The following is a 27867-nucleotide window of genomic DNA, read 5'->3' as shown; positions in this document are numbered from 1 at the left end:
ACCCCCATGCATACGTACGTGGCCCCCTGGATGCACCATGCCCCCCACACATGCACACACAGAGCCCCGAATGTGCCTGTGGCCCTCGCATGTGCCCTGAGTGTGCGTACGTGATGCCCCCCTCATCTTACATATGCACAACAGAGATCTGAAGACCAGCCGGCCGGCCAGAGGTGCACGCACATGTGCAGGGGAGCTGAACTGGCCATGGCTCGCGTGCCCACAGAGAGAGTTGCTACATGCCACCTCTGGCACACGTGCCATAGGTTCACCATCACGGTTCTATGGATTAGTGAGATGTGGATTTTTCTCGACGTTTTATGTAGCATCCCACATCGTACGTCCATTCTCTCCTGCACCCCCACCCGGATGACCTCATAAAATGAGATAACGTGGACTCATTGGAAGTCTTACAATTTTCAGGTGAGATAGAAGCCTCATGACATCTGCCATGTCCGCCAGGATGAGCAAGCGAGTGACAGCAGAAAGCAGAGCTCGAGCAGCCCGGACCATCGTGCCCCGCTTGACGGAGGAACAAGGATCATCAGCAAATTCCGAGGAAGCGATTCTCATGGTTTCACCTAGAAGATGGTTAAAAAGAAGCAGATTAAAGCCAGGGGTTAGAAAGATGATTTTAGCAAGCAGCCTGGAATTCCTCTTTCACAGCAATATTAGAGAGCCTGCTATATTTTATAGTGTTATTAAATAAAATAAAATATTCTCTCTCTTCTCCTCTCCTTTCCCCTCCCCTCCCCTCCCTTCTCTCTTCTCCTATGTCTGTCTGTCTGCCTATCTATCTATCATCCATCTATCTATCTATCTATCTATCTATCTATCATCTATCTATCTATCTATCTATCTATCTATCTATCTATCTATCTATCTATCTATCTACCTACCTACCTACCTACCTACCTACCTACCTACCTACCTACCTATCTATCTATCTATCTATCTATCTATCTATCTATCTATTTTTTGTCTGTCTGTCTTTATATCAGCGTATATTCATCAACTGGAATAGGACATGGTAAAAAGATGAGCCAATGTATAGGCATAGTGAATAGAATAGAATGAATAGAATAGAATAGAATAGAATAGAATAGAATAGAATAGAATAGAATAGAATAGAATAGAATAGAAGAGAAGAGAATAGAAGAGAATAGAATAACAGAGCTGGAAGGGGCCTTGGAGGTCTTCTAGTCCAACCCCTGCCCAGGCAGGAAACCCTACACCACTTCAGACAAATGGTTATCCAATCTCTTCTTTAAAACTTCCAGTGTTGGAGCATTCAAAGCTTCTGGTGGCAAGTAGTTCCACTGATTAATTGTTCTAACTGTCAGGAAATTTCTCCTTAGTTCTAAGTTGCCTCTCTCCTTGATTAGTTTCCATCCGCTGCTTGTACATTTGGGCTTTCAAATACTGCTACAGCTGAGGTTTCAAGTCATGGGGACATTAAAAGCAGCCTCTGAGGATATTCTGAATTCATGGAAGGATAAATGATTAAGTGCATTTTTTTCCCATGCCTTACACAGAAGCTTCAAAGAACGTGAGATGCATTTTCTAACTTTTGCTCTTGCCAATTTCAGAGGCACTAAAACTCTATGTAAAATTGAGGAAATGCAAACTAGTTTTTGGGATATATAATGGCAGTTGAAACCCAGAACAACCAAGAAAAAAAAAATATTCCTTCGCTTGCTACCCCATTTTAAATCTAATAAATTGAATCTAATAATTTGAATAGCCCACAGCACAATCCCAATCAGTCTAACAGTCCCCCTATTTTATTTTCCTCATTCTTTCCAACATGGGCCGATCTCAAGCACAGACTTCGAATACTTAATCTGTTGCTGCTGTAAAAAGTTAGCACTCACCCCTCTCCTAGAAAAATGAAATATTCTAGGAAATATTAAAAAGGCAGAATATTTCCCCTAAGAGAGAAATAGAAATCTTAAGAGAGAAACTCAGAAACCCAGCTCCCTGCTCCCAGCAGATATTTTTATTTATAAGATAAAAGGCTGGGCCAGCTTATCTACAACACAAAAGACTTTCACCCTCAGGATATAATAGGATTAGCCCTCTACCCATCTCACCACATGGCACCTGGGAAGATTACATCACCCAGCAAGATTCAACCAAGCATGGGAGTCTGGCAACCAGTCAGGTATTCTGCCCCAGCTACGGACCCCAAAGAACGCAGCACACACAAAGTCTGTACGCAACTTAATTTACTAAAATAACTCAGTCTTTTCCAAACAAAGGCTGTTAATAAACTTCCTTAACAGCCTACAAGAAAACAAAGATAAAGTAATCACAATCTTACTAAGAATGAACTTAAGTTGTTCCCTACAACTTGCTTCAGTCGGCATTCCTCCTTAAATAGGCTAGGGGAGTGGCCAAATAGCCCCAAGCCTTACTCTTGAGGAGACCTCATCCTGAGGAACCACTCCTGCCTTTTGGCAGCTCTGTGTGCCCATGCATTGAGAAGAGGCTCCTCCTCTTCATCCTCTTCACTTATGGGAGCTTCTGGAGGTTCTGAAGGCCCTGGCTAAATCCCCGCCTCTGGCACCACATCTTCTCCAGCCTCCTCATTGTCCGACTCGAGTACCAACTGCACAGGCTGCTGGCGCAGCACCACCCCAGCCTCCTCGCTGTCCGAATCAGCTACAATCTGCACAGGCACTGACGGATACATCAGGATACATTTCTTACACAGGAGCAGGAAGCACGTTCAAAGCCCAACAGAGGATATAAATATATATATATATCCTCTGTTGGGGATATATCAACCATGTGCTTTTTCGCCCAGGACCTCAAACCACGTGGTCCTGTCCACCATTAAAACCATCTTTCCAAACAGCCTCCATGTTTCCAGGGTTTTTCTTCCCACTTGGAACTGAATCCAGATGGACATTTCTTTCAACACTGCCTTATATCTATTCAACATTCGAAATAATTTGGGGAGATGAAAATAAATAAGTAAATAAAAGAACTGGTTAAATATTAAACGTTCTAAAATATTAACCAGAATTAATTTGCAAACTAAATATATTCTGAATTAAATAACCTTGTGTGCATATATTATGTCTATAAAAAGCTGGTGTATTCCAGTGGCGACTTTGTAGGAGGAGATCATGAAATGGGTTAAATCAGAAAAGAGGCCACCAGGCTCTTTCCAGGACCAAAAAAAATAAAATAGATTCCAAACTATAGTACAGAATCCTATAATCACAAAAGTCGGAGGATCTCAGTTAGGCTGTTAAGGCCAAACCCTTGGCTCAGTGAGAATCCAAATGAAAACATCTGCAGGTAGTCCTCGGCTTACGACCACAAGTGAGCTCAAAATTTCTGTTGTTAAGTGGGACACCGGTTCAGCAAGTTTTGGCCCATTTGACAACCTTTCTTGCCACAGTTGTTAAGGGAATTACTGAGGTTCTTAGTTGTTACTAACTTGTTAAGGTAGTAACACAGTTGATAAGTAAATTCTGGCTTGTCAGAAGGTCGCAAAAGGGGATCTCGTGACTCTGGGACACGCTGCAACCATCATAAATGTGAGTCTGTTGCCAAGCGTCCAGATTTTGATCACATAACCATGGGGATGGTGCAACGGTTTTTACTGTAACTGAATATATCCTCATTGCTCTTCTTTTCTTTCTTTCCAGAGGTGGGATTCAGCCGGTTTGGACCAGTTCAAGTGAACCGGGTGTTAATTTTTACGCCCAGTTCTGTGAACCAGTAGTTCCAACGACCAGCTGGCCGTTCCCCACCCCTCCCAGGAGTCCCCACGCGGCCCATTTTGGATCCCAGGTAAGTGCAGGGGGTGCGTGGAGTCTGGGGAGGTGGAAAATGGGCCTCGTAAAGGCTCGTGGAGGGTGAAAATGGGCCTCTTTCCAGCCTCCAGAGAGCCTCCGGAGCCCAGGGAGGTGGAAAATGGGGGTCCCGCAGCCGTTTTAGCTCCCGGGGGTTGCAGGAGGCCGAGTGCTGCCTGTCACACCCCATGGCCACGCCCACCATGGCCACACCAACCCATCCATTCATTAGGGCAGAGAACCAGTTGTTAATTTATTTGAATCCCACCACTATTTCCTTCCACCTTTTTTCTTTCTTTATTCTTCACGTTTTTGCACTACCCGTCTCTCTCAGAGAAGGCCTGTTCCGAACGCAATGCTTAAAACTGAAGTGCTCAGAACTGGACAAAATACTAGAGATGGGAGTCAAAAGGAACATGTACCTTTGCACAATTTATGAATTACACTTTTGTTGAGTCAACCTAAACGTTGCATGTGCCAGCTTAAAAAGTCATACCACCCTGCTGGCTCCAATTCAGTTTGCAATCATCTACTATTGTATTGCAAATATATATATATGTTATATTCTCTGGTCTAAATAGAAGATGATTTCAAAAGCAAAAGATGCCCCTTTCCCAAAAGAAATACTGTAGAAAATTTCAAACTATTGACCTTAAAAAAAAAAAAAAGTCTTGGAACTTCAAGGAAAATTATTAGCCTATAATTCTGAAAGGAGTTTGCCACTTTATCGTGCCAAATCTCTTTTTTTTATTCAGCTGTCTATGAATACTATGCTTCCTTCTGCATTGCTCTGGCCCTCCCTATACTCAGTTCAACCATTCCTCCTAACACCTGTTTTAAGCGCTAGCAGCTGCTTAACAACATTATGACAATTTGACACAGCCAATGGCTGAGGCATGTCGGAAGCAGGGATCACACCTACAAAACAGCCAATCAACAAGGGAGCAAAAATCATGACCTATAAAAAGGCTGTTTCATGGAAGGCCGATCTTTGGATATAATGGAAGCTGATTTTGTAAAAGGAACGCGGAGCCTCGAAAAGACATGTGCCAATTTATATATTATTGATAGGGACGTGGTGGCTCAGTGGCTAAGATGCTGAGCTTGTCGATCAAAAGGTCGGCAGTTCAGCGGTTCGAATCCCTAGTGCCGCGTAACGGGGTGAGCGCCCGTTACTTGTCCCAGCTTCTGCCCAACCTAGCAATTTGAAAGCACATCAAAAATGCAGGTAGAAAAATAGGGACCACCTTTGGTGGGAAGGGAACAGCGTTCTGTGCGCCTTTGGCGTTGAGTCATGCCAGCCACATGACCACGGAGACGTCTTCGGACAGCGCTGGCTCTTCGGCTTTGAAACGGAGATAAGCACCGCCCCCTAGAGTCAGGAACGACTAGCACATAAGTGCGAGGGGAACCTTTACCTTTACCTTCCTTCTTATTACTGTAGCCTCCGAAAAGAAGAACAGCAGGAGATGTTTTGCAAATGGACTGAGGGAACATTGTGAATAAAAGGCATTATTAGGCTCTGAGCAGCGGGATGGCATCAGTGCGGCATGGTGGATTTAAAATCCATAACAAAAAGCGAGAAATTTCAGATTTGTGCATCTGTGGTATTAAAAGATGCCACACTCTTGTTTGGAGATGGAGGATGTCAGGGGTTTTAAAAGGAATCTAAGTCTTCGGCAAAGTTGGCAAAGCAGAAGGATTCAGGGTCGTCCAGGTAAGAGAATCCAAAGACACTTTTTTCCCATGTTTCCCGCACGTATTCTGACCTCCGCTCCCTTAAAAAGCAGGAAGCAGAGTCTTGGTCCCGGCAAAACCCCTTTTATTTGCACGACTGTGAATTCCTTTCATTCACAGTCAGCAAGGCCTGGAAAAACAGTCTTTCAGAGGAATATTTATCAACACAGACCTTATCTCGCTTGGAAAGCTGTCAGGTTATTAGTTTCCAAACTCAGTGCAAGGCAAAACTTGGCACAGAGTCACGGACAGATCTTCCCACTCTTGAAACGACCGACCGAATTGTTTCCTGCAAAAGCCCACTCCCCATTCACTCCTCTTTTTTTTTTCCTATGGGAGGGGCCAATCACCTTCAAGGTGTGACTTTACTCCCAAATCGACCCTGCTTTCTTAGTTGTCCTTGTCTTCCGGCAGCTCTGCACATGCGCACAATGGGAACAGGCTCCAGCTGTTCCTCTGCCTCACCGCTGTCTAGCTCCTTCTCTGCCTCTGACGCAGAGTCCTCGTCCAAGGTTTCCCCAGCCCCTAGGACTGGCCCATGTTTCTCCCCAACCTCCTCACTGTCCGACTCTGCTGCCAGCTCCGCTAGCCACTGGTGGACCACAACACCAAGAATAATTTTAACACAGCAAACTATCGGCATTTTAACCTGGGAAACTGGACAAAGAGTAGTGCTCAGAGATCTGACCAATCAGTAGGGCAACTTACTTATTTATTTATTTATTTATTTATTTATTTATTTATTTATTTATTTATTTATTTAATTTATATCCCGCCCTTCTTCCCGAAGGGACTCAGGGCGGTGAACAGCCGAGAATTAAAATAACATACAATATAAAAGTTAAAATAATTAAAAATAAATTAAACGGCCGCCCCAATTTAAAACCCCTAGCAATACAATTAAAAAACTAACCCATAAAACCTATGCAGGCCAGGCCAGCTTGCTGAAATAAAAACGTCTTCAGGGCCTTACGGAAAGTGCGTAACTTCCAAGACAATCTGTTCTAATTCTCCCTCGTCTAGGTTTTCCTTACTCCCTGAGTTGCCTGACCACAGAGCAAACTCTGGTCTTATTGGGGATTTTCTTTTAGAATTTAACTTTAAAAAAAAAAATGTTTGGGCTCTCTTCCTCTTTGAATGTCTATGGAGATACTCAGTCATCCAGAACCTGGTTGTCCCAAAGGTGCTTTTTCAAGAGGCAACTGGACCTTCTGGTTTTTCTTTGAAGACGTTTCTGAAGCTTCTCATCCAAGAAGCTGGAGAAGCTTCTTGGATGAGAAGCGAAATGTCTTCAAGAAAAACCAGGAAGTCCAGTTGCCACTTGAAAAAGCATCTTTGGGGCTTCTTCTTTGAAGACATGATGGTCCGTCAAGTACAATCTGTCAGAGTGTACCAGAGTGGGAAGACATGGTAACAAGGTTAGCCAATGAATAGGCATAGCAACTAAGTCAGCCAATGAGGGCTGTTTGGAAACTGAAACAGTTTGGAGCCTGGGCATGATTTAGCTCTGTATTAAGCTCTAAACTCTGAAGCTGCAAACTAGTCTGCAACTCTGAACTGAAACTGTTCTCTTCTCTGCCTGTGTTTTACTTGTAACTACTACCATGTGGGAAGAACCACTCTTGGTATTGCATATATGTCTCATGTGTTATTATGTATATAAAGAAGTACTGAATCCTGCTGAATCAGTTACCTGTGTGTGCTTTCTGGATTTGATTTCTACAACAAACTCTGATACAATCAACCAGAACCACTCGTGAATAGTCTCATGCAGACACTTTATTGCTAGTCACCCACATTACAAGAATCTCCCTCAGACTGAATGCATTCCCTTGGGAACGATCAGACAAGGCCTCAGGGATTGTGGGGAAGGTCAGGCCAGCACAGCTTTTTTGCAGTGGAAGGACTCTAAGCTAGGCCCCTCTTAACACCTCCCTCCCATCTCATTGGAGATTCTCCCACATTGTCAGAACTGCCGTTCTGAGCTTCAGCCTTGCTTTGCTAGATGCCAACCTGCCATAGACTATGAAGGGGAGGGAGCTCCTTGAAAGGGGGAAACCGAAACTACTTGTCCCAAGGCCAGAGACTTCGGAGGAGAATGCAATGGCTCACCATCTAGCCCGCCAATGCAAGAAAAGTTATCAAAACAATTCCTTTGAAATTAATTGGGCAATAGGGAGATAACAGGGGGCAGGAACGGGAAAGGAAAAGTTAACTAGGGGATATTCACACGAAAACTTTTAGTTCTGGTTTTGCTGCATTGTAACCACTTGGCTTTTACCCAAAGGTGCTTTTTCAAGGGGCAACTAGAGTTTCTGGTTTTTCTTTGAAGACATTTCGATTCTCATCCAAGAAGCTTCTTCAAAAGAAAAAAGAAAAAACCCGGAAAAGTCCAGTTGCCTCTTGAAAAAGCACCTTTGGGGCAACTATGACCTGGGTGACTGAGAATCTCTATAGTCACTTGGCTTTTAGTAAAAGTACACCTTTCACATAAATGGAGTCGAGGGTCTTTCTTTCCTAGGAGCCCAAATTGGGGCAGGTGTGACACACATGCTCCTTCCGATTCCGAAGACTATTGAAATCAGAGCAAATGACCCATCCTACCACTGGTGGTGAGGACAAAAAATAAAATAAAAACTGTTACTATTTACTTATCTTATTTAAGCCTGCAGTGGATAGAATCCATGTTGTGCTTTTCCTGGCTCTTGTCTTACTCATGAATTCTCAGCAGAACTTATTGACTGCCAGGATCGTAATTATAAGGTATTGTTAGCAAGGTTTGGCAGCTTTCATCCTCCTAAAGCTCTGGACCTCAGTTCCCATCGCTCCAAATCAACATGGCTAGTAACAAAGGACTGAGGGGAGGAACTTCTGAAAGACACATGATCTACTTTGGTTCCAAGGAAGCAGACCGGAGACTGGGAGATGTTATGTGACCACCTGTAAATTCAATCTGTGTCCTCAAGGTCAGTCAGGAGATGAGTAAGGTTGAGATAAAGGAGTCAGGTTTTGTGCTTCTTGTCCAGACTACCTCCGTCGGCTGACAACTGGAGAACATTTTGAGGGGAGGATTTTCAAGGTCCTTCCTAGACTTCACATTCTCGGAGTTAAATGACTCGCTGTTTAACATTCCTAATTGTGTCCCATGGATGCGTTTCAGCCCATGCGTTTCTCTAAAGGGCAACTGTCTGCAATCAACCGAGGATTCTGATTTTCCCATTTGTGTGAAGACATTTATATATATTGTGTGAAAAGAACCATGGATAAAGGTTCATCTCCATGGAAATTGCTTCTATGGGGTCCCTGCGGATTTTACTCCGCTAGTCACTGCCGACTATAATGGGTATTGCTCATCTCCGTTTCAAGGCTATCGAGCCAGCACTCAAATGTCCAAAGACATTTTCACGATCCCGTGACCAGCATGACATCACGGAGCACTGTTACCTTCCCAACCAAGTGGTACCTATTTATCTACTTGCATTTACATGCTTTCGAACTGCTAGGTTGGCAGGAGCTGGGGCGAGGACAGGAGAGCTCACCCTTTCACATAGAACCTGTGTCTCAAACCTAGGCTGCTGGCTTTCCAGCCAACAAGCTCAACGTCTTAACCACTCAGCCACCGCAATGCCTCCAGCATCCAAAAAGAACCCCCCAAAAAGCCTCAAAACCAAATCAATGCTTTGGTTTTTCTAGACCTTACCTTTCCTTATTCCATTTTCACTGTTGCTTTCATTCATTTCTTCCATAGTTTTTACCAGGAGTCTACTAAGATACTAAGTCCTTAAAAAATACCCAAAGCCTCCACTCACGTGTTCAGCTGAATTTTTAACAAGTTCACAATTTTGGATGGCTGTGCAGCCAAATCAACCGCTAGTCCTAAATGTTGATGGTTATATCTGATGAGAAGGCAGTGTGCTTCCCAGTACTTGATCAGGAGAACAATGGGGAGAAAAAGATTGATGTTCACCTCCTGCTTGGCAACTATGAGAACCAAAACTACAAGATGGACTAAGACAGGCTTCCTTGATGTGAGTCGTCAGAACTATTCTTATCCCTTCAGTTCTGGCCACCATGATAGAAAAAAGATGGTGCGGTCCTAGAAAGAGTGCAGAGAAGAGCATCGAAGATGATAAGTGGTCCAGAGGCTCGATCTAAAGGCTAAAGAAACTAGGTTTGTTTAGTCTAAGGAAGAGAAGGCTTAAGTAGACCTAATAGCATCTTCCAATACTTGAAGAGCTCCCACAGGGAAGAGGGTGTTGATTTACTCTCCGTAGCATCCGAGGGAAAGTCAAGAAGCAATGGGTGGAAGCTCGCCAAAGGAGGATCGAATAAGGAGGACTGCCCTGACAGTGAGAATGATTAATGAATGGAACAGCTTGCCTCTTGGGAGTTGTGACTGCTGCATCAATGGAGGTTTTCAAGAAAATCTGGACAACCATTTATCCGGAATGATATAAGGACTCCTGCCACGGGCAGGAGGTTGGACTAGAAGACCTCCAAGGATTCTACCTTTAATGACATGTGACCAGTGGTGAAATCCAATTTTTTTTACTACCAGTTCTGTGGGCATGGCTTGATGGGCATGGTGTAGCTTGGTTGGCGTGGCAGGGGAAGGATATTGCAAAATCTCCATTCCCACTCCACTCTGGGGCCAGCCAGAGGTGGTATTTGCCGGTTCTCCGAACTACTCAAAATTTCTGCTACCGGTTCTCCAGAACTGCTCAAAATTTTCACTACCGGTTCTCCAGAACCTGTCAGAACCTGCTGGATTTCACCCCTGCATGCGACCAATGAATTAAAAACAGGGCACAGGCTGAAACACTGCCCCAAAGTTCCTTATTAATCATGGTCTGGATGCATGGGTTTGTTGTTTTTTTTTCCCTTCCCCTTCGAATGTGACGTTAACCATCCTACTCTTCATCCTCAACACGTCCATATGCTGGGAACATGAACGCAATGTAAGAACAATCACAACTTAAGAAGCACAATCAATACATTTTGTGTTGTACTGTAACAACTGTCATTAAGCTTGAATGAGATGCCTATCTATCAAGGTAAGTGCTTTGTTTTCCAATGGATCCCGGCCTTTTCTCTCTTTGAAAGCGCAGGTCTGTTCATCACCGTTTCCTTTTTATTTTGCAAGAGAACTGCCCGCCATCAATACACTAGAGATCATCCCCTAATGAATTGCTTTTCTGGTGGTGTTTTCTTTTTTTTCCCCTCCTTTTTTTAAGAATGTGCGAAACTTACTGCTGGCCTTACAGTACAGAGGACTTGGGAGATTTTTCAAACAGGGGAGGGATCCACCCGTGCCTGTCAGGTATAATTGCTCCAAACGGGGCCAACACTTTTATATTTAATGAAGCCTGAGGTACAACCACTTCTTTAAATAACAGTGATTAGCAATTCTTCTGACAGTGATTCACACTCCCACTCCAACTTTCCAAAATTCTAAGCCGCATCATTAACTGCCTTTAAATAGCTTCCCTCTATTTGTCTCAAGTGACTCTTAATGCTATATCAATTTTTTTTTTTTTAAAAAAAAAGGGAGGGTTGGGAGGGGCAAAAGTATTATCACGGCTTCCTTTCCCATCATGGCCAGTAAACCTATCGTTGTCTATTTTAAAAGCTCATTATGACTGACTAGCTTCAGAGTGACAAAAACATCAATGTCACTTAAAGACTATACAGCATCCGGATTTTCCTAAGGCTATTAAAACGGGTTTGGAACCAATCACCCGCAGCTTCGCATAAGACACGGGCCATTAAAGGTAGAGATTAACTGTATAGATTTTAATTGTTGTAAACTTCTGCTGTTCCCTGGAGAGGCTGGAAGGAGGAGGAAGAACTTTTTAAATCTTCTTTCAGCTCTCCAAGCTGGCGGTGCAGCACCTAGCGAATGTCACCTTGCAATAAAAACATTTATTGCAATTTATCTCACGAAATTTTCTTTGTTGCGTGAGTTTTATCCCCTTTTGGTTCTGTATAAAATAAACGTATGGGGATGATAAGCTAAGACGGGTCAGCAATAAACAAGGTACAAAGCGTGCGAACGGGAGCTCCAGAAACAATATATAAATGTTTATACTAAAGGAGATATAACTTTAGGTGGTCTGGGCTTTTGAGTAACACTCAGGGGTGGGCTTCAAAAATTTGTGCAAGGGGTTCTCTGCCTGGTTGCTGGGTGGGTGTGGCCATGGTGGGCGTGGCCTAGTCGGCCTCCTGCACCACAGCGGGGGTGGGGGTGTGCTTTTGCCCTCCCTGGGTTCCAGAGGCTTTCCTCGAGCCTCTGGGAGCCTCCCCAGGCTCCAGGGGCCCTCTGGAGGCCAGAAACGGGCCCGTTTCCAGCCTTCCCGAATTTCCGGTAGGCCTTTTTTTTGCCCTCCCTGAGCCTCCGTGCCAGCCCTGCACTTACCTGCATCCAAAACAGGCCGTGTGGGGACTCCTGGGAGGGGAGGGGCAGGGTGGGAGGAGCCAGCCAGGAGTGGGATTTGGGGGTTCTCTGAACTGCACAGAATCTTAGCTAGAGGTTCTCCCGAACCCTGTGAACCCCCAGCAGCCCCAGCTGATTTGATCATGGCCTGAAGGAACACAACTGCATTTAGACTACGTGTCAAGCTTCGTTGTTATCTCCAAATAAATGAATTTCCAAACGCCCGATCTTTGAGGAAATTTTTCTCTTTATTGAGCATAACGAACTGACCCTGACTCAATGCGCAGTTAGCACTGAACTTTGGCCCCCCCAAAACCTCTCTTTCCGGTTCCCAATTCTCTGCGTCTCATTGGCCATCTTCCAAGCCACTCTTCTCATCCCATCTCCGTCAGTTCACAGGAATGCCCCCCCTCCCATCCCATCTCCGTGGAGACAGTTCTTCAGGGGAATTAAGTAGATGAAAGTTCCAGCCTCTCCTCTCCTTCCTTATGGCAGCTTGGAAGCTGACACTGCGCATACAGGAACAACAGGAGTTTTCCCTGCAATTTTTATTTTTATTTTTATTTTTTGCTTTGAAAAGGCTTCATAGTCTGCACAAGTAGACCTCGGCTTACGACCGACGTTGTGCCCAAAATTTTCATTGCTACGCAAGGCAGTTGTTACGTGAGTTTTGCCCCCATTTTGCGGCCTTTCTTGCCACGGTTGTTAAGCGAATCTGACTTCCCCGTTGACTGTTGCTTGTCAGAAGGCCGCAAAGGGGGACCTCACATGACCCCCCCCCCGGGACTACCGTCATAAATACGAACCAGTTGCAGATCGTCTGAATTTGGACCGAAGGGGATGCTGCAACGGTCATAAATGTGAAAACCAGTCATAAGTCACTTTTTTTCAGTGCTGTTGTAACTTCGAACGGTCACTAAATGAAGACTGTTAAGTTGAAGACACCCAAATCTTACACCTCCCTCTTTGCAAATAGCAACGTCTGTTTGCACCAGGGGTGGTATCCACTTACTTCGCTACCGATAAGCAAATGTGAGCGCACATGCCAACCTACATGCATGCACAGAGCTCATCCCTGGTAACACTTGAGTAACTTTGGCAATTATAGGGTCAGGTCCCTACAGTTTTCTCGGCAACATTTTTGGAGATGGCTGGCCATTGCCTTTTTCTTAGGGCTGCGAGAAAGGGGCTGACCCAAAGTAACCCAGCTAGTAGCTAAGTAACCAGCATCTTCATTCACTGAGACTTTGTGTATTGAGGATGCTGGTAACTTGAGAAATTTTGCTCAGGTGTTACAGACATTAGAAGACATTTCCTCCTGGCTCCTGGACTCAAGTACAGTGATAGAATTCAAAAAAATTGTGCTGTATCTAATCCTGGATCTTCTCTGCCTGGTAAATTATAACCAAAACTTTGTCTTTGTCAGGCGCAAAGAATCAGGACCGTTCGTAAGATGTCAGCATAGAAGATTTACACAAGCCTATATGCAAGAAATCTGAACAGCTGAAGTTCAACACTAAATTGGTGCCAGGTAAGGGTCAATGGAATTCAGGAGGGGTTGGCCCTGGAGTGATTGCGGGAATGAAACGATTCTAAATTGATGACACACTTAACTCCACCACCTTTCTAGCTCTCTCTGCTCCTCTCCTATGTCTGGTCTCTTTTTTCACTCCTTCACATGCAGTGTTTTATAAATGCCTCGTGTCTAATCAAATGAATTGGGTTTAATTAATAAATGAAGTTTTAGGATTGAAGAACTGAGAACAGCAAGGAGTAAGATGAGGATTTTTTTTTTTAAAAAAAATGTTGATGGGTAACAAACGACTGCCATTTAAGCTAGGCATCTCAGTATGAACATCGAAAAGTTAAAACATACGAAAAATGCAAGATTAAACGAGCTGAAACCCCATAAGGACTGCTTATAATGGATAAGTTGTTATAACTTGTGAGGAAGGTTAGGTTCTCCCTTGACAGAGATATGAGGTAAGCAATCTCATTCCTTCAGACGTGGAATGTAATAATTGAGTCCTTAGTAAGCATACCTGAGTGACAGTTTTAGTTCAGATATAAGAAATTTTAGAAGGAAGCTGCAACATGAAACCTCTGCAATCAATATATCAATGCCATTTCTAACTGAATCTGTGATGATCCAGGGTCACAATAAGATGAATACTGTGTAAACTAAAAGAGTTGGTTATTTTTTTTTCAATACAATACTGTCGAGAAGGGTGAAAATTTGAATATTGCTTAGATAGGAAAAAGAAATAGGAAGGAAGGAAGGAAGGAAGGAAGGAAGGAAGGAAGGAAGGAAGGAAGGAAGGAAGGAAGGAAGGGATGGAGGGATAGATGGAGGAAGGCAGGCAGGCAGGCAGGCAGGCAGGCAGGCAGGCAGGCAGGCAGGAAGGAAGGAAGGAAGGAAGGAAGGAAGGAAGGAAGGAAGGAAGGAAACGCCCAACTGAAATCAGAAAGAAAAGCATAAGATTAAGATTTTTTTTTTTAAAAAAAATGATATATATTATGGAATGGGGAGCCATTAGAAATGTGATGATGAGGGTGCATAAGACTTGCAAATAGATGTAGAATAGCTGTGGCAAAAGAAAGCAATGGCACTACCAATAGGAGTAGCACTTCTATTAATAGTGCGCCTGGGTGCAATACCAAAACATCTGAAGTGCCACTTGAATCCCATCAGCATTGACAAAAACCACCAAAAGTCAACTGCAAAAGGCAGCTTTTGGTGAAACAATTTACATCCTGCGGTGATATCTCTAAAACACCATCAAACAACATTTACCTGTCCACGGTCCTTGGGAAGGACTCAACAGTTTTGACAAGAATGCCAAATCCATTCTAAATATCTAGCTGGCTGTGCAACAAACCATAATAATAATAATAAGCCGAAGGCGGCTGTGACTCTTAGAAAGAAAATTTGGTCTGAAGATCTCCTTTGTCTTTGTGGAATTGATCCTGCCCTTCATGAAAATGTCTGAAATTGTGTTTCATCCTGCAAAAGCACACCATGTTCTTCCTCTCTTTTCAGAGAGAGATCTATTGAAGCCAGAGGTTCAAAGAATTTTAATGAAAATATCAGAGCATGAGGGAAAAAAAACCTTAAGGAGGCACAGGAGGTATAACAGATGGATGCATGCCATGCAATTCCTTGAGGAAATTCGTAACAAAATGGCATCGACCATGGCGTGGAATGCTGAAACCGCTGCCAGATAAGACAGATAAAGAAGACAAGGGAAGTCCCCAGAATTTCCAGAAACAGAAGAAACTGAAAAATTGCAAGCAGGAAGTGGGTAACTTACATTAGCTGGTCAGGTAGCTGCAGAATGTGAGACAAAAACATTTGATATAGACACGGGTGGGGTTGCAGGGGTTCGGGAGAACCTCTAGCTAAGATTCTGTGCAGTTTGGAAAACCCCCAAATCCCACTCCTGGCTGGCCCTGCCCATCCCGCCCCTCCCCTCCCAGAAATCCCCACGCAGCCCGTTTTGGGTGCAGGTAAGTGCAGGGCACGCGTGGAGGTTCGGGAAGGGCCAAAAACGGGCCTACCGGAAGTTTGGGAAACGGGCCCGTTTCCGGCCTCCAGAGGGCCGCTGGAGCCTGGGGAGACCATTTTCACCCTCCCGGAGGCTCCAGGAAAGCATCCAGAGCCCAGGGAGGGCAAAAATGCCCCCCCCCCATGGTGGAGGAAGTCAATTAGGCCATGTCCACCATGCCCACGCCCACCCAGCAACCGGGCAGAGAATCCCTTGCTAAAATTTTTGTAGCTCACCTCTGGCTATAGACACAGAAGAGATTGATGGGCATAACCACAACTATATTCACCGGTTCCCCTCGTCCACAAAACAAAGCTGGGCTTCTCAAGGATTACACATCTGAGTTACAAATCTAGTATCAATCAGGAGTCACGGCAGTTCAAGTGAATGTACACAGGTTTATTCCACACTCAAGCTCTCTACAAGAATCTGAACTACTAAATGGTCAAAGCGAGCTGGCGGCCGATAAGACTGAATGGAATTCAAGGTAGGCTGGACTTAGATCTCTTGTAGAAGAGGAGGGACTCGAGACTTATGACACATTTGACCCTTCCCTCAGGCCCAGCCTGGTCATCTCCTACATCTGGGCTCAGATTCAAAGGAGATCTTGTCAAGCCTGAATGAAGTCCTGAGAAACATGAAGAAGAGATTGAAATGTCATTATGATCTTGCCCCCCCATCCCGGTGGTTAATCGGGATCCATGAAGTTGAGACACTGCAATCTTTGTCATGAGCGGGAATGTTGGGACAACCCCCTCTCAGTCATGACAGAATGCATTCCCTTCTGAGACAGAGTTGTGACCTGCTTTCCAACAATCTGTTGTGACTCCGACTCCCAAGCCTGTCCTCATGGAGGAAGAGGACTCAGAAGGTGAGGGGGAGGAACTGACAAGGCCTCCCTCTCCAGGACCCTCCTCTCTGGCAATGCCTCAGGTTCCATCCGAAGGCCAGGAGGAACAGCCTGGGATGGGCCAGGAGGAAGGCATTTCGGAGCACCCATTGATAGAGAGTGATAATGATGAATCCTGGCTTGATCCCAGGCAGCGTCGGAGGGAGAAGCGTGCGCAGCAAAGGAAGAGGCATGGGAGGGCCAGGGATTGAGTTGAGTCACTGAGCCACGCCCCACAAGGGATAAAAGGGGGCGTGATTGCTCGGCAGGCTTTGTGACAGACAAAAGTTTAAACTCTAAAGAGTCACATCGTGAATCCTGCACTTGGGCTCAGATATATTTTGGACTAAACTCTTGTGAATAATTTGTCGCTCTGGAAACGGACTGCAGATAAGGCCTCTCCTGCTTTTTGGGAGTACTAATTGGACTTGGCAGGCGTTTTACAGTTAGCTGCCAGAACTCTTGTCTGCCAGGAATTCTGGTCTGTTTATACAATAAATTATTGGCAGGCGTGTTTGATATTGCATTTGTCTGTGTGAGGACGGGGAACAGAACACAATATTTTCGACACAATGTACTGTGTATAAGAGATGACCGAGCTGAGCCTGAAGGTGGGGTCAAACATGTCATCAGTTTGGAGTCTCTATGCTCTTCGGTGTCATTATAAAATCCTATATCATTCAAATGCTCTGTCCTTCCATTGCAGATCTTCATAGGAAATTCATTGCAAAAATTCAGTTTGAGGACAGATTCAGTTCAGGTCAGCCTGAATTCAGGATTTGGCTGAATTCGGTGCGTGTACTTCAGAAGTTAACATCTATATAAATTTTAGTTAAAAATTGCAGTAGGAGAGAGTACATTAATTTAGGACAACGGGATAAACTGAGATATGTAGAGCTGTGTTTTTTTAAAATTTTCCTTACTATTTTGACTACCTTTGGTAATTAGCTTATTGCTCACTGCTTAAGGTTATTAAAAATATTACTGCAAAAAGGTAAACTGCAATATATTTTCTAAGATTTTACACAGTGTCTGTTCATTCATCCCAAGTGCTTCATATCACCCAGGACCAGAGAATATAATGCCTTTTGCAATCTCTATTTTCTAAGAGCTGTAAAATAATTAATGGATTTGGAGAGGACCTGAGAGGACTAACAACAAAATATTTGCATAGAGTGACATTTAGCACATAATAACTCACAGAATGAATCCTGGCAAAGCTGAATAACAATTGAAACAGATAGCAAATTGCAAAAACTGGTTATAAATATTTTTCCCCCAGTTAAAAAAAAAATAGTTAGAGATACATCAATACTAGTTCACTGGTGGCACAATTAAATTTAGCATGCTCTCTATTCTGTTCTTACCAGTTCAACAGAAAAAGAGGAGGAGGAGGAGAGAAAGAGGAGGAGGAGGAGGAGGAAGAGGAAGAGGAGGAGGAGGAGGAAGAGGGGAGGAAGAGATGGGGAGGAGGAAGAGGAGGGGAGGAGGAAGTGGAGGAGGGGAAGAGAGGAGGAAGAGGAAGAGGAGGAGAGGAAGAGAGGAGGAAGAGGAAGAAGAGGAAGAGGAGGAGGAGAGGAGGAAGAGGAGGAGGAGGGGAGGAAGAGAGGGGGAGGAGGAAGAGGAGAGGGAAGAGGAAGATGAAGAGGAGGAGGGGAAGAAGAGAGGAAGAAAAGAAGAGGAGGAGGAGGAAGAGAGGAGGAGTTAAATAATTTATTTTTAATGCAGCTGTTTCCAGAAATTAAAGTGTTTTGGCTCTGCAGTCTCATTAGACAATATTTGCTTTATTTTTATTTTATTTTATTTCCTGCCAGAAGAAGACTCTTCTCAGTTACAGGGGTGTTGAAAAAAATAACTTTGCAACCCATCTTCACATTAACAAACTTTGCAGGTCAGTAAAGCAAAGGAAAGCTAACGTCAGGCCGAAAGCAAAATTGCAATTTCACTTAGCGACTGTTTTGCTTAACGCCTAAGCTGACGGTCCCAATTGCAGTCACGAAATAAGGACCACCTGTTAAAGAATGCTTCCAGTTATAAGACAGGCCTGTCATGATTACCAGTCAATGGCTTCTCTTTTTTCTCTTTTTGAAAGGGTCTCTGTTCCAACTGAAAGCCCGCGAACTTCATTCAAGAAAAGTACATGAATAAAATCGAAGCATATGTAAATAAAAATTAATCGATGCCATGAAATATGTTGCTGGGACTATAATTAAAACCTAACTTGGAACGTGTGATTACACTCTATAAAACATTGCACCGAAGTTATTCTTCCACAGCTGACAACTGTGATAATAGATTTGACAGGAATAATTCATACAATCAGTTCCTCTGAGAAGAACCGCATGAGGCCAGGAACTGCCACGCTCGTTTCAAAGATGGGTTTGCGAAAGCATCCCAAATTCTCCCACAGGTCCGCTAGTGAAATGCATATAAAAAAGAGATGGATTTCAGAGCCATTCTTAATGGGTTGCTCCATTAATTCTTAATAACTGCACAAACCTGCCGAGCCTGGTGGCACAGCAGACTAAAGCACTGTTATTAACATCAGCTGCCTGCAATTACTGCAAGTTCAAATCTCACCAGGCTCAAGGTTGACTCAGCCTTCCATCCTTTCTAAGGTAGGTAAAATGAGGACCCAGTTTGTGGGGGCAATAAGCTGACTTTGTATAAATCTACAAAAAGTATGAAGGCTATTGCTTAACGCATTGTAAGACGCCCTGAGTCTCCGGAGAAGGGCGATATATAAATCAAATTAAAAAAAAAAAAGCCTCGTAGACAGCATTCAATGTGTAATGTGTTCATAGAATAATGATGAGGAGGATGGGGATGATACTTTTATTCATTAAACATGAAACTCAGTCAAAATGTGTCACAAATATTATTGACTGGCACTGATGATTGATACGGGTTGCTGCCAGCATCCTAGGTATCAACCAAGTATCTTTTTAAACTGTATCTCTTTCATTCATTAAACATGAAACTCAGTCAACTGGACATTTAAAAAATGTGTCACAAATACCACTGACTGGTGCTAATGGTTGATACGGGTTGCAGCCAGCATCCTAGGTATCAACCAAGTACCTTCTTAAGATGTACGATGTTCCAAGTAGCGCAGTTTTTTGCAGTTCTGCCGGAGTTATTGCAGGAAGCTGCAATTTGTTCATGTATCTTATAAAATTCTTGGACATGGTACCAAGTGCCCTGATGACAATGGGTATCACTGTTACACAATGGGTATCACTGTTACAATGGCTATCAACCAAGTATCTTCTTAAAATTTATTATTATAAATTTATTATTATTATTATTTATTGGTTAATCTTTAGTGAGATTCACAGCCTTTGAGGCTGGTTAATAGCTCAGCAGCTTGAGTCCTAACCAAGGACCTAGGAACTGTTAAGGTATCGTCGGAGGATGTAAGCTGTTCCGAGTAAGGTGGTTTTTTGTAGAGTCAAAATGTTCAAGTCCGGCAAATTTAGAATTTCTAAATAGCGGGGTAGCCCTTTGGGTATTGCTCCAAGGGCTCCAATTACAATCGGGACAACACACGATTTCTTTTTCCACAGTCGCTCAACTGTTATTTTTAATTATTATTATTATTATTATTATTATTATTATTATTATTATTATTATTATTATTATTATTATTATTACCCTATTAATGCCCTATGGTTATCACTAAGTGTTGTATCTTTTTATTCTTGATGAATGTATTTTATTCTCCTTATGTACACTGAGAGCTTATGCACCAAAGACAAATTCCTTATGTGTCCAATCACACTTGGTCAATAAAGAATTCTATTCTATTCTATTCTATTCTATTCTATTCTATTCTATTCTATTCTATTCTATTCTATTCTATTCTATTCTACTCTACTCTACTCTACTCTACTCTACTCTACTCTACTCTACTCTACTCTACTCTACTCTACTCTACTCTATTATTATTATTTCCATGATGGCACAGTGGTTAGAATGCAGTATCACAGGCTGACTCTGCCCGCTGCCAGTAGTTTGAACCTGACTGACTCAAGGTTAACTCAGTCTTCCGTCCTTCCAAGGTTGGTAAAACGAGGACCCAGATTGTTGGGGGCAATATGCAGACTCTGTAACCCTCATAGAGAGGACTGTAAAGGACGAGTAAGCAGTATATAAGTCTAAGTGCTATTGCTATTACAGGAAGTCCTTGATTTACAACAGTTCATTTAGTGACGATTCACAGAATGAATCCTGGCAAACCTGAATAACAATTGAATTGCACTGAAAAAAGTGACTTATGACCATCGTTCACACTAATGACTGTTGCAGCATCCCCATGGTCACGTGATCAAAATTCAGACATTTGGCAACTGTCATGTATTTATGAGGGCTGCGGTGTCCCAGGGTCACGTGATCCCCTTTTGCGACCTTCTGATAAGCAAAGTCAATGGGGAAGCCAGATGTTAAGTGTTACTAACTTAACAACTGCAGTGACTCATTGAATAACTGTGGCAAGAAAAGGTCGTAAAATGGGGCAAAACTCACTGAACAACTGCCTTACTTAGCAACGGAAAATTTGGACTCAGAGGTGATCATAAGTCGAGGACCACCTATAGCCAGGGATGGGCTGCTGGGGGTTCGCAGGGGTTCGGGAGAACCTCTAGCTAGGATTCTGTGCAGTTTGGAGAACCCCCAAAACCCACTCCTGGCTGGACCTGCCCACCTCGCCCCACCCCTCCCAGGAGTCCCCACGCGGCCCGTTTTGGATGCAGGTAGCTGCAGGACACGGGCAGAGGCTCAGGGAGGGCGAATAACAAGCCTACCGGAAGTTCAGGAAGAACTTCCAGAGGGCCTCCAGAACCTGGGGAGGCCATTTTCGCCCTCCCGGAGGCTCGAGGAAAACCTCTGGAGCCTGAGGAGGGCAAAAATACACACACCCCGCCATGGTGCAGGAGGCCGACTGGGCCACGCCTACCATGGCCACGCCCACCTAGCAACCGGGTAGAAAACCCCTTGCTAAAATTTTTGAAGCCCACCCCTGTCTATATCCTGCTGATAACTCTGATCAGGTTCCTCCCCTTAGCCAGGTACACACCTTGCTTGCGCACATCCTCCACGGCGGCCACCAATTCGTCCTTCAAGTCTTGGCTTTCTTTCGCAATCTGTTCTCCTTTCTCCAAGAAGTTCTGAGTGGCTTGTTCAACGGAAGCTGCTAAGACGTGGGCTTTCTTGGACCGGCCTTTCTTTTTCCCTGAAGGCCCTTTGTTGCTGGTGTTTACGAGGGTCGTCACCTTGGGAGGAGAAACCAAGAAAGTCAGTTATGAGTATCTAACTTACGTTTGTTCTACGCACGGATCGTCCTAACAGACCAATTTCAGTCTTTGGGAGAAGCCTATTTCTTTTTCACTGGCTACTGAAGTTTTTGTAAAGTTAATTTAAAGTAGGACATCAGCAGAACCTAACATGGTCGTTACGGTAGAATCTCCAGCTAGAATAGAGGGAGTAATGAAGAGACTGATAGACAGACAGATGATAGGTAGATAGGTGGAAGATAGATAGATAGATAGATAGATAGATAGATAGATAGATAGATAGATAGGCAGGCAGGCAGGCAGGCAGGCAGGCAGGCAGGCAGGCAGACAGACAGACAGACAGACACAAACAGACAGACAGACAGACAGGGATAAATGGATGGATGGATGGATGGATGGATGGATGGATGGATGGGGAAGGGGAGGGGAGGGGAGGGGAGGGGAGGGGAGGGAGGGAGGGAGGGAGGGAGGGAGGAAGGAAGGAAGGAAGGAAGGAAGGAAGGAAGGAAGGAAGGAAGGAAGGAAGGAAGGAAGGTAGGTTGGTTCTTTACTGGCCAAGTGTGACTGGACACACACAAGGAGTTTGTCTCCAGTGCATAAGATCTCAGTGTAAATACAAGCAACAAGCGATAAATTATGATCAAAATCATAAAATTACAATCATCATAAATCATTGGAGAACACTCAATGATAGTCATAAGATACTAAATTTTTTTTTAAAAAAATAGTAGGCTCAGGGAGGTGGCATTCGCCGATTCTCCGAACTACTCAAAATTTCCGCTAACGGTTCTCCAGAACCTATCAGAACCTGTTGGATTTCACCCCTATATCAAAGGTTTGCGTTTCATTGCCTGTGCTACATCAACATTCAGGCATAAAAAGAAGCATAATTGCTTCTTGTATAATATGCAAGAGAAAGTGAGACATCATCTGGGACTTAAGTCAATTCTCTTTCACTTCTCCAGAGGTTGAGAACCACTGCATTAGAGGTAAACCTTATCCAGGGCTCTGCTGCTACTGGCTTCTATTCAAAACTTCCTTTTCAAAAAAAAATCTCATCCAGTTTCGATAGCCCTCAAACGCTACAGGTAAAATTATTATTCCTTCTTAACAAATCAGCTTCCCAAACCCTTGGCTTATTTCTCTGGACGGAGAAAACCACCGAAGATGATGTTGTGGCTCCGACCCCCGAGCCCGTCTTATTGGAGGAAGAAGGCTCCGAAAGGGAAGGAGAGGAGTTGGCCGGGCCTCCCTCTCCAGGACCCTCCTCTCTGGCAATGCCTCAGGTGTCTCCCGACGGAGAAGAGATTGGCCAGGAGCCAGGTATCCCCGCACAGGCACAGTCGGACAGTGATGGGGATGAGTCTTGGCTGGATCCACACCAGCGTCGCAGAGATAAGCGCACGCAACAGAAGAGGAGGCGTGCCAGAGATTAGGCTGAGTTACTGGACCACACCCCACAGGGTATAAAAGGGAGCGTGGTGGCCAGTCAAGCCTTGTGACGAACAAAGCTGAAAGCTTCCACGCCATTCTGCATTGCCAGACTTTTGCTATAGGCTTTGCTGGATTATATGTGAACTTAATTTACTCTGTAATTATTGAACATTTTACTTTGATGTACTAAAAGCGGAGAGAAGTTATCTCTTCCCTTCGTGAGTAATAAACTCTTGGCAGGCAGCCACTAGGTTGCTGCCAAGTTCCGTTATCATAAGGAAAAGGATTTTGTCGGCTGGTTTGGTTTTTAACTCTTGGACGTCTGTTGGTGTGTGTGTGTGGGACGGGGACAGAACAGATGACTCCTTCTCTTTGTCTTTTCCCACTCCTCTTTTAATAAAGCGTTTGACAGCCTACCAGTTCAAGGGGGTTTCAGAGATTTGGGAGGCCTCCGCCGAACAATTTTTTTTCAAAATAATGAAAACTGTGTTCTTTCCAAGCAATTTGACCGTGCATTGGGGGTGCTGCTGCAGTGCTGCTAGCTCCAATGTATTAGGAATACAGATCCATCTCACACCTTCACCCAATCAATATGTGTTTCTAAACTTGGTTTTCTAGAATAGAAATAGAATTCTTTACTGGCCAAGTGTGATTGGACACACAAGGAATTTGTCTTTGGTGCGTACACTCTCGGTGTACATAAAAGAAAAGATACGTTCGTCAAGAATCATACGGTACAACACTTAATGATAATCATAGGGAACAAATAAGCAATCAAATCATATTAGGAGACAGTCAATATAAATCATAAGAATACAAGCAACAAAGTTACAATCATACAGTCATAAATGGAAGGAGATGGGTGATGGGAACGATGAGAAGACTAATAGTAATGCAGACTTAATAACTAGTTTGACAGTGTTGAGGGGATTATTTGTAGAATAGAATAGAATAGAATAGAATAGAATAGAATATATGGAATGGAATGGAATGGAATGGAATGGAATGGAATGGAATGGAATAGAATAGAATAGAATAGAATAGAATGGAATGGAATGGAATGGAATGGAATGGAATGGAATGGAATAGAATAGAATAGAATAGAATAGAATAGAATAGAATAGAATAGAATAGAATAGAATAGAATAGAATTCTTTATGGCCAAGTGTGATTGGACACACAAGGAATTTGTCTTTGGTGCATACGCTCTCAGTGTACATAAAAGAAAAGATACGTTTGTCAAGAATCATAAGGTACAACACTTAATGATAGTCATAGGGTACAAGTAAGCAATCTGGAAACAATATCAATATGAATCGTGAGGATACAAGCAACAAAATTACAGTCATACAGTCACAAGTGAGAGGAGATGGGTGATAGGAATGATGAGAAGATTAATAGTAATAGTAGTGCAGACTTAATAAATAGTTTGACAGTGTTGAGGGAATTATTTGTTGAGCAGAGTGAGGGCGTTCGGGGAAAAAACTGTCCTTGTGTCTAGTTGTTCTGGTGTGCAGTGCTCTATAGCGTCGTTTTGAGGGTAGGAGTTGAAACAGTTTATGTCCAGGATGCGAGGGGTCTGTAGATATTTTCACAGCCCTCTTTTTGACTCGTGCAGTATACAGGTCCTCCATGGAAGGCAGGTTGGTAGCCACTGTTTTTTCTATAGCAGTGTTTCTCAATTTGTGGCCACTTGAAGATGTGTGGAATTCTGGGAGTTGAAGTCCACACATCAAGCGGCCACAGTTGAGAAACACTGTTCTATAGGATGCATCCAACAATTAACACCATAGATGACTTTCTATACAGGTAGTCCTCAGCCTACAACAGTTGTAATGAACATTCATTACAACAGTCGTAATGAACTACAACAGTTCACTTAGTGAACATTTGAAGTTCCGACGGCACTAAAAAAAGGGACTTACGACCGTTTTTCACACTAATGACCGTTGCAGCATCCTCGTGGCCATGTGATCACAATTCAGATGCTTGGCAACCGACTCGTAGTTATAACATGTGATCCCCTTTTTATGACCTTCTGACAAGCAAAGTCCATGGGGGAAGCCGGATTCACTCAACAACCATATTACTAATTTAACCGTCTGCAGTGATTCACTTAACAGCAGTGTCGGGAAAGGTCGTCGAATGGGGCAAAACTCACTTAACAAATGTCTTACTGAGCAACAGAAATTTTGGGCTCAGTTGTGGTCGTAAGTCGAGGACTACCTGCATAAGACAGGTCATACAGACTGAATGGCTGAGTAACTTACATTTTACCTATGAATCTGTGGACTTGTTAAAAACTCTCCCAGTGTTTGCTAGGAGTGTGTGTGTGTGACTATAATATAAAGATAAATATATGTATAATCAGAACAGTTATAATCAGTATTATATTGTTATAATATAATTATTATACTATTACTAGAGTTATTAAAATCTATGAGAAGGCAAATATTGAATAGTGAATTACAAAAGTAGAATATACATGCAGTTACGGAAAGCTGTAAAATTGTATTACACTGTTGTGTTGTTTGTTTTTTCTATTTGTTTGTATTTGTCTTATTTTTTTCGTTGGTTTTTTTTTTCACTTATGTTTTTTAAAGTTGGAAAATGTTCAATAAAAACTATTTAAAAAGAAAGAAAGAAAGAAATCCCAATCAGACATATTCACCGAAGAGATTTACGGAGATTTTTTTTTCTAAAAAAGATGAGTTCTTCCATCTGAAATACTGTTCTCTCATTATGTTGTTATTCCTCAAATGCAGCCCATGGACTCGCTCTAAAACTCTTGCTTCTGTTTTGAAATGCTCCCAATACAATTATGGCAATTTTCCTTACAATTTGGCATATCACTAAAATGCTATTCTCGGTGACCACCTGACACAGAAATAAAGCAAAAAAGGAAAGGAAAAAAATCCAGGATAGCAACAGTGCTAAATATATAATCTCACTGTAACAGAGGAACAATCACCTAAATGGACAGATACCACAGTTTCCTATTCTACACGATGGACTTGATGTGTGATGCCAAATAGCAACCTCTGAGCGTTTCACACAAAGCCAAACTCGCTACCCTGAGAACAAAAATAAATAAATACATAAAACAAAAAAGCTCAGTTCAAGGTTTAAAAATATCACTTGTAAAAATATCAAATGGTCGATTACTAAATTCGCAATGGAGCATCTTAAAAACTATAGCAATTATACTGTTTGCTACGATTCAGAGCAAACTAAGGGTATTTTTCATATAATGAGTTTACAGATCAATAACTGCGCCATGGGGGGGAAAAAATCCAATAACTTGAACTGCCTTTTAGAAAACCATCAACTCATTTGAAAGTGTTACACTGTACAACTGTACGGATATTTGGCCTAATCCATAGATTCGAATGAGTCCTCTGGAGGGGGAATCTTAAGTCAATGCATATGCTGTTTAACTCAAAGCAGGCCCCTCTTTTCCACCCATCCCTTATTCTTTCCCTGTCTTTAACATTAGTGTCACTTTGGTCTAGTGCAGGGGTATCAAACTTGATTTCATTGAGGGCTGCATCAGGGTTGTGTTTCACCTGGGGGGGGGGCAGGGGTGTGTGGCCAGCTCAACATCACTCCTGTCAGGTGGCCTGAGCGCTCTAACAACAAGTTGGCACCAAAGCAGTCAAAACTGGCGTTTTCAACCCTGCGGCAAACAAAAAGGAGGAGAGGAGGAAACGAGGTTTAAGTTTAAGTTTAAGTTTATTTATTTGTCAAGCATATATAAGATAACAGGTAAAAGTATAAACATAATTGGAATACATGAAAAGAGTAAAAGTAAAAAAGGAATATTAGGACAGGGACGGAAGGCACGCTGGTGCGCTTCTGCAGGCCCCTTACAGACTTCTTAGGAATGGGGTGAGGTCAACAGGAGACAGTTTAAGGTTAAAGTTTTGGGGGTTTGGGGAAGAAACTACAGAGTCAGGTAGTGCATTCCAGGCATTGACCACTCTGTTGCTGAAGTCATATTTTCTGCAATCGAGTTTGGAACGGCTTACCTTGAGTTTGTATCTATTATTTGCTCGTGTATTGTTGTGGTTGAAGCTGAAGTAGTCATTGACAGGAAGGACATTGAGACTATTAAGCAACCAGCAAAATAAATTACATGGGAAATGTAAAAACTGCTAGGAATTATAAGCACAGGCACAGTTGAAATATGAATGAGATTTAGAGAGTGGATATCCTTTTAATTTTGTTTGGGAAAGGAGCAATTATTTGCATACAATCTTCAGCAATAAAGGGGGAGGGGGAGGAACCGAAAGGGGGCTTTTTCAAGAAGCAACTAGACTTTCTTTGTTTTGGGTTTTTTCCCCTTGAGGATGTTTTACTTCTCATCCAAGAAGCTTCTTAGATGAGAAGCAAAAGGTCTTCAAGGAAAATCAAAGAAAGGCAGGTGAAAAAAGCATCTTTGGGGCAACCATGACCTGGATGATGGAGAATCTCCATAGACAAAGTGGAAGGGGAGGCTTTATCTTTGACCGTTTGGTCTGCACCATTTCCAAAAAGATTCAGTTTTGTTTGTTCGTTTGTTTTGTTTTATTAGATTTATATACCGCCCTACTCCCGAAGGACTCAGGGCGGTGAACAGGCACAAAATAAAATACATAGATACAAAAGTTAAAAGACATAATTAAAACCAGATTAAATAATTTAGCCCAAGACAATTAAAAAATCCCAATAATTTAAAACAGATTAAAAT

At 43.0% G+C, this 27867-nt stretch overlaps 1 protein-coding gene and 1 long non-coding RNA gene across 10 annotated transcripts in view; one reads left to right on the top strand and one right to left on the bottom strand.

Moving 5' to 3' along the window:
- CTNNA2 (catenin alpha 2) overlaps positions 1–27867 on the bottom strand; it is a 575368-nt gene that overhangs the window by 435706 nt on the left and 111795 nt on the right. For all 8 annotated transcript variants that reach the window (XM_087874837.1, XM_087874835.1, XM_087874839.1 and 5 more), the window contains exons 3-4: positions 21488–21683; positions 415–581 (exon numbers count right to left, since the gene is read on the bottom strand). In XM_087874837.1, the coding sequence (XP_087730963.1) occupies positions 415–581; positions 21488–21683 (363 nt within the window). The remainder of the gene's footprint in view (positions 1–414; positions 582–21487; positions 21684–27867) is intronic.
- On the top strand, positions 10259–18654 carry LOC117667951 (uncharacterized). 2 transcript variants are annotated; one of them, XR_004592182.3, is made up of 3 exons: positions 10259–12642; positions 13406–13510; positions 18506–18654. It is a non-coding gene; the product is annotated as an uncharacterized LOC117667951 (long non-coding RNA). The 2 variants fall into 2 exon arrangements; XR_004592180.3 differs by lacking the exon at positions 18506–18654 and adding an exon at positions 15020–15235.

This window comes from Pantherophis guttatus, chromosome 8 (genome assembly GCF_059756535.1).
Source record: "Pantherophis guttatus breed Tessera chromosome 8, ASM5975653v1, whole genome shotgun sequence".
In the NCBI taxonomy this organism is placed as follows: domain Eukaryota; kingdom Metazoa; phylum Chordata; class Lepidosauria; order Squamata; family Colubridae; genus Pantherophis; species Pantherophis guttatus.
This window is presented reverse-complemented; position numbering and strand designations above follow the sequence as displayed.